This window comes from Sturnira hondurensis, unplaced genomic scaffold (genome assembly GCF_014824575.4).
Source record: "Sturnira hondurensis isolate 20B ecotype Veracruz unplaced genomic scaffold, ASM1482457v3 Scaffold0007378, whole genome shotgun sequence".
Taxonomy (NCBI): domain Eukaryota; kingdom Metazoa; phylum Chordata; class Mammalia; order Chiroptera; family Phyllostomidae; genus Sturnira; species Sturnira hondurensis.
This window is the reverse complement of record NW_028080009.1, coordinates 496,182-508,196: the sequence shown is the minus strand read 5'-3', so window position 1 is coordinate 508,196 and position 12,015 is coordinate 496,182. Positions and strand designations below refer to the sequence as shown.

Sequence of the window (12,015 nt, the reverse complement as noted above, 5' to 3'; positions counted from 1 at the left end):
GTAGCACAGGTTGTTTCTTAATAGTTCTGTAGTGAACTTTTCATAACTTATTCTGCCTGAAAAACAAAGTTAACCTGTTTCTAACACCATACGTAAGAGACTTGAGGTCAAACCTACCTTATTTCAAGAGACATTAATTTCTATGCTTCTCACTACTTTACAACTAACAACTTTAACACACAAGTCTAGAAAAACATCACAGCAAACTTTAACAATTTTCAATCCTCAACTTGTTTCTATCACGGTCTTCTTCCCAATATTAACTTCAAAGCCAGCTGGAACATAAGCTTATGTATAACTGCAGTTTGGATGACATAAATAGAAATAGCACCCTGGCTGGTGTAGCTCAGTGGATTGAGTGTGGGCCTGCAAACCAAAGGAAGGCCGTTCGATTCCCAGTCAGGGCACATGCTGAGGTTGCAGGCCAGTTCCCAGCAGGGGATGCGCAAGAGGCAACCATATGTTGATATTTCTCTCCTTCCCCTCCTCTCTAAAGATAAATAAATAAAATCTTTAAAAAAAGAAATAGCAGTACACAAAGTATAACACAGTTGTTAATTTTAGCTGTCTTCTAAAGTTTTCAACAAAAACTGACACTGCTGACACCTTTGTCTGTCTATTGACATTCTCATGTGCAGAACTAAACCAAATTTTAACTTCTAATCCATTTGCAACCCTATACTCTACCACTGAATTGAGCTTAAATAAAAGGCTTTACACAAACCAACCAGAAAAAGAAATTTTCAACACCCTCAAAAGAAATTCCTCTACCCTTTGAACAGTTATTTCCCATTTCCCTTCTTTAGCCCATGGCAATCATTTATCTGCTTTCTGTTCTCATGGATTTGCCTATTTTGGACATTTCATATAGAGTCGTGCAATATGCCTTTTTCTGTCTGTCTTGTTTAAGTTAGCATAATACTTTCAAGGTTCATCCTTGTTGTAGCATGTGTCAGAACTTTCTTGCTTTTCTGCCTGTGTAATATTCTACTATATGGATAGATCACATTTTGTTTACCCGTTTATCAGGTGATGCACATTTGGGTTGTTTTAATTTTTCAGCTATTATGATGTTTTTACAAATGTTCATGTGCAAATTTTTGTGTGGATATGTTTTCAAATTCTCTTGAGTATGCACCAAAGAGTATAATAGTTGTATGATATGGTCACTTTTGTTCAAAAAGTTAAGAAGCTACCAGGCTGTTTTCTAAAATATCTTCACCAGGTTACATTCCCAACAGCTGTGTATGAACTTGTGGTTTCTGACATTGCTTCTGTTTTAATGCTGCTTCTAAGAGGTGGTTCACCAAGATGAAATCATATACAACCTTCCTGAGGTCATCTTCCAGACCATCATTCAAGATATTTTCCAGGATATAACATCTAGCAGACCTGTGCCTCCTGACAGATTATATCGTGAATGAAGTATAATTAAGCATCTATTATGCTCAGAGTTGTGTACTAGGCTCAGAGGCAAGTACAACACAAACATGTTTCAGGGTACTTGTACTCGAAAGAGTGCATTTTGTTAGATGTGCAAATGTTTAAAATTAACTTAGATTTAATTAATTGGTTATTTGGAACTAATTTTCTAGGGCATTTTCTAAGACCATTTTCTTCTTTTACATGGGGGAAAATTACCATGAATTCAGTGATTTCCCCCCCTGGGTATATCATATCTAAAGCATGGTAGGTGTGTGTATGTGTGTGTCAATCTCTGTGTGGCAACAATGGTCAAGGACACTTTATTTTTTACTCTTACTTATTTCTAGTAATAGGAAATCTCATATTTTATATATGCCTATTTTGATTCTGAGACTGACAGCTTTCATGATATTATTGGCCTTTTATTTTCATTTTTTACCATATGGGTCTATTCAGAAATACAACCTCTTCCTTTACAACACCTATGTACCTTTTATTTTTAAGCATTTTGTTATTCACACTTGAGAACATGTACATTGACTTTGAGAGAGAGGAAGGAAGGGAAAGAGGAAGAGAAAGAGAAACAATGACGAGAGAAACATCAATCATTTGCCTCTCTCATGCAAGCCTATTTGGGATTAAACCCACAGCCAAGGTATGTGTCCTGACCAGGAATCAAACTCAGGACTCTTCTGCATACCAGACTGCATTCTTAAGACAGACACACTAGCCAAAGCTATATGGCCTTTTGAAAGTGTTATTAATTGGTGGACAATTCTACACCCACCCATACAGCCTCTGGAATCCCCGTCTGAGCTCATGCATCCTGAGGGCATAGACCATGGGGTTGAGAGCAGGGGGGATGACATTGTGTAGCACATTAAGGAGTACAGGGATAAGGGGGATCTTTTCCTTTACAAGGTGTGTGACAGACAGCACAATAATACCTGTATAGAAGAAGAGAATGAGGATGAGGTGTGAGCTACAGGTACTCAGAGCCTTGGACATTGCTTCTGCTGAGTTCAGCCTCAGCACGGTGTGAAGGATTAGAGCATAGGAAGAAAACACCAGAGCCATATCACTCCCAACCAGCACCCAACCTAATATCAGTTGGTAGAATTTGTTCACAGTGATGTCATCACAAGCCAGGCTGATAACACCCAAGTTAGAACACAGGCAGTGGTCAATTTCATTCTTGGAGCAGTAGAGCCTTTGGGCAGCCAGTACAGGCACTGGGATGGTGAACAGGCTATTTCTGAGCACCATGAATCCTATGACTTTAACCATAAAAGCTTCAGTGACTATGGTGGGATAACGCAGTGGGTGACAGATGGCTATGTATCTGTCCACTGCCATGCAGAGAAAGATGCCAGACTCCATGAAAAAGAAACAGTGGATGACATACATCTGAACAAAACATTCAGGGAGGCTGATGGCCTTGGCATCAAACCAGAAGATGGCTATAATCTTGGGCATAATAGTGCTGGCCAAACCGATGTCCACAACTGCCAATATGCTCAGGAGATGGTACATGGGCTCATGGAGTGTGGACTCACGTTGGATAGTGATCAAGATGAGGATATTGGCAGCAAGAGCTAAAAGATAGAGCAGAGCCAGGGGCAGGGAGAGCCAGTGCTGCCACTCATGAATGCCTGGGAGCCCCATCAGGATGAACTGGGAAATCTGGAGGCTGGAACTGTTGGTAAGACTGGTGGAGGTATCCATGGCACCGGTGCCCCGTTCTCAGCATCTGTCCATGAAACTGGAATAGGAAAGGGGCTGCATTTGAAAGTTCAGCTATGGGTCTTAATTAGAGACTTCCAACAATGACCCAGTTTATTTGTGAATTACCGTCTTTTTTTTTTTTTTTTTTGGTTCTGGGAGATAGTCCACAGAGTAACAATAAAGAAAGCCAAAATTATGTTCCTCTAAATCCCTCCCCTATTTCCCCTGAAATTCCCTATAAAGGATACATGGACAACAACTGAGAAGGGTGGAAATGGGAGGGAGGGGGGAGCACGGGGGGTGGGATGGGAGTGGGTGGGATGGGAGTAATAGACAGAAACGTGTACTTGAAAAATAAATAAATAAATTTTAAAAAAGAATATACAAAAAAAGAAAGTTGCTAATGATTAGACAAAAGATACATAAACAAAATAAGCCTTATAGCTTATGGGTTAACAATTATAAAAATATAAAGCATATGAATCAGAAATAAAAATAAAACTTTAAAAAAATTAAAAAAAATAAATAGAAATATTGTCTGTTGGTTAGTTATTTTCAAAAACTGCTTCATATCCTTCAGTGGTGCCATATTCTAGGGTCTATATATAAAGAAAGAAGGAGCTCCTACCTTTTGCAACAGCATGGATGGAACTGGAAAGCATTATGCTGAGTGAAATAAGCCAGGTGTTAAAGGACAAATACCATATGATCTCACCTTTAACAGGAAGCTAAACAACAAAACAAACAAGCAAGCAAAATATAACCAAAGTCACTGAAATAGAGAACAGGCTGACAGTGACCAGAGGGAAGAGGGGAGGGAATTTCAGGGGAAATAGGGGAGGGATTTAGAGAAAAATATATAAAGGATACATGGACAACAACTGAGAAGGGTGGAAATGGGAGGGAGGGGAGAGTACGGGGGGTGGGATGGGAGTAATAGACAGAAAACTGTACTTGAAAAATAATTAAATAAATTTTTTAAAAAAGGAAAGAAAGAAAGCCAAAATTAGTTGTAAATAGAGAGGTTTAAATAGCTGATTGTCATCACCACTCTCATGTCTAATAGGCATGTCCAAATACATCCTATAAGCTTATCACCAACAGATAGTAGATATTAATATTTGGTTTATTCACTTCCTTTTTTCTGTTTAAGCAGTTTACATCATATAAAGATAATTTTGCATCTTGTCTTTATCTTTTAGCAATATATTCTAAGACATAACATAGGTGCTCAGTAAAAAATTACTGCATGAATACAAATGAACCACACTTCAGTGTCATTAAAGCAATGTAGGTTCTAAATTTTAATGACTGCCTTATATTCCTATATTTGACCATTTCATAAATTACTAACTAATATTTTATTTTCAGATTATTTCCTTAGAGTGGAATTTCAGAAATAAACAAAAGTGATGCATGCAAAGAACAGAGCCATCTTCACATATTAATTTTAACAGTGTTTTGATATTCTGAATATCATATATATGCATGTTAAAAAATAAACACAATAAAAACATTAAGCCTATGTTTGAGATTCCCAAATGCCTTTCTTGTCACCATAGGCAGTCAGTAATAGTTTCTTGAGGATCCTTCCAGAGATAGTTTTTGCATGCACAAATATACATGTATGAACTATTTTCCCATAAAAGACAAAATCATATCTAATTATACTGATCATACCTTTCTTATCCTTTGTTTCCTTGACTTTTCTTTTTTAGCTAGTTATTATCTTCGAGTCTGTTCTACATCTTCATATAGCTATACTTCATTGTTGTGAAGTTGCATGATTTTCTACCACATGAATGTCTGATATTTTCATGAGAACTTTTGATGAACATTGGTATTTTCAGTATTTTGCCCCTGTAAATAAAATGATTAAAATGTGCTTGTTCATATGTCTGTAAGTATATATGTATACTCATATAAATTTATCCATAGGATAATTTCCAAGAAGTGAATTCCTGGGTGCAATGGGAAAAAATTATTTTGATTGATATTGCCAAACTGTCTTTGCAAGAGGCGTTTCTGGTCCTGACCAACAGTAGTGCACTTTGAATGCTCCTGACATACACTGGAAAGTTGCTTCATAGATACATCATAGTACTTTACACACCCAGAATTTGTTCATGAGTGTGTCTATTTCTTCACACCCAACCATAACTGAAAATTTTAATTTAAAAACCTATATTAATGGAATGAGTAAAAATTGAAATTTTAGTTTTGGTTCACTTTTCCCTTTATTATTTAGTGATCTTTGACATTTTCAAAGGGCATCCCCCCCAATATATATGTAGTAAATCTTCTCTTTTAGCTTTATGAGCAACTCATTTGTAGCATTAAGTGAAATCATGTTTTTCAAGGGCTTAGCATGGAGTCTGGCAGCACATCTGATTAATATGTGTGAGTTTCACTATGTCTTTAAAATATTATCTCTATCTGTTGAATTTTTGGAAATAATTCCTTTTATTCATTTTGTATTAAAATCTATCATTTCAAATATTGTTATTGATTGATTTTTAGATAGAGAGAGAGCAAGCAGGAGGGAGAAACACTGACTTGTAGCTCCACCCATTCATGCAGTCACCACACCAATTATGCAATCACGATTCAAGTTACACCTGTGCGTACACTTAAACTTACATGTGTTCATAACAAGTACACTTTCAACTCATTATTTCATTATTTCAGGCTTTAAATAAAGCAAAACACAACATTTTAAAAAGAATTAACTTCTGTTTCTTTTTTTTTTAAGATATTTATTTATTTATTTATTTATTTATTTATTTATTTATTTACTTATCTTTAGAGGGGAAGGAGAGAGGGAGAGAAACATCAATGTATGGTTGGCTTTTCTGTGTCCCCTGCTGGGAGTTGGCCTGCAGGGAACTGGTCTGCAACCCAGGCATGTGCCCTGACTGGGAATCGAACCGTGATCATCTGGTTCACAGACCCACGCTCAATCCACTAGCTACACCAGCCAGGGCAACTTCTGTTTCTTTATAAACATTTATTTTAAAATTAATTTTGTAACCAATTTGAGATATGGCATGGAGTGACAAAGTACCTAAATTAATTTTACCCAGAAAGAGCTAAGCCATTGTTCCAGCACCTGTGAGTAAAGAAGGCTTCCTCTCCCTGTTAATTAACAAGATGCTTTTTTGTTAAATATAAATTCGGACATATCTTTAAGGATCATTGCTGGACTGGAGAGTATTCTCTGTTTTTAGTTTCAGTACTAGTTGAATTAGTCTATTTACATATGGAAGAGTCTTACTAACATTTTTAAATAGAAAAAGCTGGTTGTGGTATTTTTGAACATAAAACTAAAACAAATTAAATGTGGAAAAAGTGTTTTTACCCCCCCCCCCCAATCATTTCTTTCCTTTCATTTTCTATTATTTTCTTTTTCTTTCTTTTTTTTTTTTTTTGGTCTAAGAGCACTTTATATTTAATGACATTTTACTAAGTCAGAGCGTCTTCATTTTAGCACTAACCTAATTTCTTGTTTTCTTTTTTACTGTTGTTTAGTTAGTTACCCTGTCTTTTTTTCCCCATTGCTCACCCTACCCCATTCCCCCCACTCTAACAGTCAATCCTGTCCCCATTGTCTGTGCCCATGACTCTATTCGTATTCCATTGCTTGCCTGTTCCCATTCTTTCCCCTGTTATGCTTCTCTCTGCTCCCCTCTAGTCACTGTCATTTTGTCCTTTGTTTCCAAGTCTCTGGTTCTATTTTGCTCATTCATTTGTTTTGTTGATTAGGTTCCACTTATGTGTGAGATCCTATGGTATTTGTCATTCACCATTTGTCATTGGCTTATTTCACTTAGTATAATGCTCTCCAGTCTTTGAATTTAAAAAGCTGTGGCCTTTCTGTCTTAGGAGTTTTTGGAATTTTTCCCCCAGGAATGTTACTGTTTTTGTCTCATTATATTTCCTAGTTATGCATTATTACTTAAAAAACTTCTGGTGATTATTGTTTTAAAAAAACAGTTTACAAACACATTTACTTTATAACAGCTACTGCACTGCAAAGTTCACAGCGCTTTTGTAAATTTCCAGATTTTATTTTTGTAAAAAAAATGTACTGACTATTTTTAGGAGAAGTTGGAATAGTGTAAGCTCCCATTTTTATTTTGCATCTTATTACCATGTTTATAATTTCCTCAACAATATAAAGAAGCACTGATAGTCAGCATCCCTGTCTGGCCTGGACTTTGAGTAGAATTCCGCTGGAGCTCTCCCCAGTGTGGGGTGCTAAATAATGCTTTTTGGATAAATAGTCTTTACTACTTTTGGTGGTTTGATGTCTAGTTTTAGTTTTTGATTGTATTTTTGAATCAGAAATAAGTGACTTCCATCCCTCTCTCACCTCATGATCTTGGATCTGTGATTTAAGTGGGAGAACATCCTGCTTCCACCAGTCTGTCAGCCCATGTGGCTCCCCTGCCTTGGGCTCTATGGTGGTTGCCTTTTCCTCTGCTAGAACTTTTGTTCTTTCTAACATGACCAGAGAGGAGTTCTGTCCCATTTTTCTACTTGTTCCCTAGAACTCAGGCCTCTGCTGTGCACTGGTGAAGATCTTTAGGGAAAAGAGGGCCAGTGTTGGAAGTTTTAAATTAAGGAAGCTGACTGAGAAAGCTCAGACTACAGGAGAACACACCAGGATCAAGAGCCAGGGACACAGAGCAAGGAAACTGCCTCCTCCACTCACCTTAGCCCCTGGTAAGCCCTGCTAGGAGGTCCTGGAGAGAAGGTCTCCAAATGGCACTGCCTTCTGTAGCTGCTTCAACTCTCTTGGCTACACCTCTTTTTATGCCATTGTTTCTGAGAGTACGTCTTCTCCTGTCCCCTGGGTTCTGGGCTGTTTCAGAGATTGGAGCCCTGGGTTTCCCTGGTCCTTCTCTGCCACTCTCCGGGACCTCCAAGAGGCTCTCTTTAATTGTTTTTTCCGAGTGCATCAAGGTATGGTGTCTTTTCATCACAGCTCCCAAAGGCCCTCAGTGATCTCACAGGTGTACTTAGCTCAGCTCTGGGAAAAGAGATGCTTAGCCCTGAGTCCCATGGGAACCACAATTAGAAAATCACATGGGACTTGATGAAGGCTTACAAAGAGGTGCCCTTCCTCTTGTGTGAATCACTGCTCTTTTGCCCTGTGTGCAACATGCAAGACTTGTCTAGAAAGTATCAAGCCATGCACTATGAAAAGTAAAGACATTTATTGTAGAAGATACAAGAAGCATTGTACATAGGACAGTGATGCCTTAGTACTCTTCAAAATGGGCACCTCAAGACCTCACACAGTTATTCCAATTGCCATCAGCTGCCCTGTCTTATTTTCAGGAATCTCATCGATTTTCTGAAATCTCTTCCCTTTCAAAGGTGATTTTAGTTTTGGGAAAAGCCAAAAGTCACAGGGCACCAAATCTGGGCTGTAGGGGGCGCTGAGTCACTTGGGTCATTTGAGTTATTCCAGTGAGATGTAATGCATGAGCAGGTGCATTGTCATGATGAAGCTGCTAATCATCAATTGCCTGTGGCTGTGGCCTTCTGAATCATACCAATAGATTCTTTGGAAAAATTGTCAAGCTTAACACAAAATTTGATGCAAACTCATTGCTCCACTTGCTCAGTTATTTTGAATGTGATGGCCACACAGTACACATGCTCACCCAATGGCGTCTACTGCCCCTGCTGCCTAGTACAGTGAAGTCCTCATTTTTCACACTTGTGCACCCACTACATTGGCTGCCAGGTTACATCGATGTCCTGGTAACCATTCTTGTATTAACAGTGGTTGGACTTTTTCTGGACAGACCTTATACACACTTTCCTTCAGCCTCTTCAGGGACCATTTTCTAGCAGGCATGTCCTCTGTGCTTTATCTTTTCCCACTTCCTTTTTCATGAGTTATTTCTTCCATTTATAAACATAAAAATGTATATGTTTCTTCTGCTGGAAACCTTTTATTTGCCCCTCCAGATCAACTTTGCACCCTGTTCTGTACCCATGGAGATTAAAGTGTATGCCTTCTGGTTTGGGGTTAGATTCGGCTAATGAGAGACATTGGTGGAAGGTCAGAGGGCAGCAAGAAAAATAAGTTGAGAAATATATTCCTCTGAATCTTTTCCTACCAATCTCCATGTTGGGTAAAGTTTGCGTTCTTCTCCTGAAGGCCTCCTGCCCCTATCATGTGGCTCCCTTGTGGTTCTTGGCAATACTGGTCAATACTGGTAGCTTTTTCTTCTCATTGCATGTCAGATCTGTCAGGTGGTAATGGCTTTTGAGGTTGCCAACCCAGGTGCATTTCACCTTCCTGTTTTCATTATTGTTTTATTATTATTAAACTCTTCCCATATTTTCTTCACTATATTCACCTCTTCTCTTTTGCCATGTGTTTCCACCTGGAACTTTGACCAGAATGACTCTCCATCTCAATGGTCTCTCTTCCTGCATCCTAGTCCTGAATCTGTTTCTTCTCTTTCCATTCTTTTACATACTTCCTGAAAACGTCTTTAATGTACACCTCCTAATTCCTTAGCTTTTCTAAACCTGTTTGAGACTTATATTCACCTACTGAATCCAAATGTTCCCTCTTCGCTTATTTCTAAAAGTTTACATTTAAGCAATATTATGACTTATTCTTGGCCCTTTAATATTTCTTGTCATTCTTTTTTTAAAAAGTAATTTTATTTACTTATTTTTAGAAAGAGAAGAGGGAAGGAAGAAAGAGAGGGAGAGAAACACCAATGTGTAGTTGCCTCTCAAGCACCCACCACTGGGGACCTGGCCTGCAACCCAGGCATGTGCCCTGACTGGGAATCAAATCAGCGACCCTTTGTTTCACAGGCCTGGCACTCAATTCACTGAGCCACACCAGCCACAGCCTTATTTTTATTAAATATTTTATTGTTATTTTATTATAGTTGTCCCCAATTTTTTCCCCTTTGCCCTCCTCCACCAAGCCCAACTATGTCCATGGGTCATTCATACATGTTCCTTGACTAGTCCTTTCCCTTTCTTTTCATCTTCCCCCTCCCTCTGGTCGCTGTCAGTCTATTTATTCCTTATTTCCATGCCTCTGGTTCTATTTTGCTGGTTACCTTATTTTGTTTATTAGTTTCCTCTTATAGGTGAAATCCTATGTTATTTGTCACTCACTGACTGGCTTATTTCACGTGGCATGATATTCTCTAGTTTCTCTTGCAACATCTTGTTTCTATTTTGCACTTACTATTTCTCCCCTCTCCAGGCTCCCAAAACCATTTTTTATCATTAGACATCTCATGTTCTTTTTTCATATCTAAAAATATCCATATAATCTCTCCACCTTTATTAATATTTGCCTATTGATTATTAATATGGTGGTGATTGTTGCATTTCTTCAATTTTATTCCCAGATCTTCACTAGTTTTGCATTTCAAATCTCAGATTTTACTTTTGTCTTTCCTACTCCATTTTTCCTTTCTCCTGCCTTTTCTTTTTTCATTTTATATTTTACTTTTTCCCTCTCTCACCCTGGTTTTTATTCCTCACACTTTAAAAATATATTTTATTGATTATGCATTACAGTTGTCCCATTTCCCCCATATCATTCCCCTCCACCCTGCACACCCCTCCCCCGTTCCTTTTTAGTCCATGTCTATGTGTCACAAGTTCTTTAGCTTCTACATTTCCCATACTATTCTTGTCCTCCCCTGTCTATTTTCTCCCTACCGTCTGTGCTACTTATTCTCTGTACCTTCTCCCCCCTTCTCTTCCTCCCACTCCCCTGTTGCTAACCCTCCATGTGATTCCATTTCTATGGTTCCACTCCAGATCTAGCTGTCCTTTTAGTTTGCTTTTGTTTTAGGTATGGTTGTTAATAACTGTGAGTTTGCTGTCCTTTCACTGTTTATATTTTTATCTTCTTTTTCTTAGATAAGTCCCTTTAACATTTCATATGATAAGGGCTTGGTGATGATGAACTCCTTCAACTTGACCTTATCTGAGAAGCACTTTATCTGCCCTTCCATTCTAAATAAAAGCTTTGTTGCATAGAGCAATCTTGGATGTAGGTCCTTGGATTTCATGACTTGGAATGCTTATTTCTAGCCTCCTCTTGCCTGTAAGGTCTCTTTTGAGAAATCAGCTGATAGTCTGATGGGAACTCCTTTGTAGGTGACTGTCCCCTTATCTCTTGGTGCTTCTAGAATTCTCTCCTTCATTTTAATCTTGGCTAATGTAATTATTACGTGCTTTGGTGTGTTCCTCCTTGGGTTCAACTTCTTTGGGACTCTCTGAGCTTCCTGGACTTCCTGGAAGTCTATTTCCTTTGCCAGATTGGGGAAGTTCTCCTTTATTATTTGGTCAAATAAGTTATCCACTTGTTGCTCTTCCTCTTCCCCTTCGCCTTCTGGCACCCCTATGATTCAGATATTGGAGCATTTAAAGATGTCCTGTAGGTTCCTAAGCCTCTCCTCATTTTTTTTGAATTCCTTCTTTTGTGTTTGGTTGTTTCTTTCTTCCTTCTGGTCCGCTCCATTGATTTGAGTCCCAGTTTTCTTCCCATCACTATTGGTTCCCTGTGCATTTACCATCATTTCACTTAGGGAAGCCTTCATTTGTTCCTCTAATTTGTGACTGAAATCAACCAGTTCTGTGAGCATCCTGATCAGCAGGGTTTTGAACTACGCATCCAATAGGTTGCCTATCTCTTTGTTATTTAGAAGTATTGGCTCTGGGGCTTTGAGCTGTTCTTCTGCTTGAGCCATAATGTGTTTGTCTCTTCATGCCTGTTACATATGAAGGGTGAAAGCTTAGGTGTTCACCGGGGTGGGTCAACCCCCCAGTTGCTGGGTTGTGACTGGGGGCGGGGTCAGAGAG

General features: G+C 38.5%; 1 protein-coding gene across 1 annotated transcript; it reads right to left on the bottom strand.

The window, feature by feature from the left end:
* Window positions 1-2,202: 2,202 nt before the first annotated feature.
* Window positions 2,203-3,150, bottom strand: LOC118990830 (olfactory receptor 56B4-like). The gene has a single exon (XM_037051622.1). The coding sequence runs from the start codon at window positions 3,148-3,150 to the stop codon at window positions 2,203-2,205; it is 948 nt and encodes a 315-aa protein (XP_036907517.1).
* Between the last annotated feature and the right edge of the window lie 8,865 nt (window positions 3,151-12,015).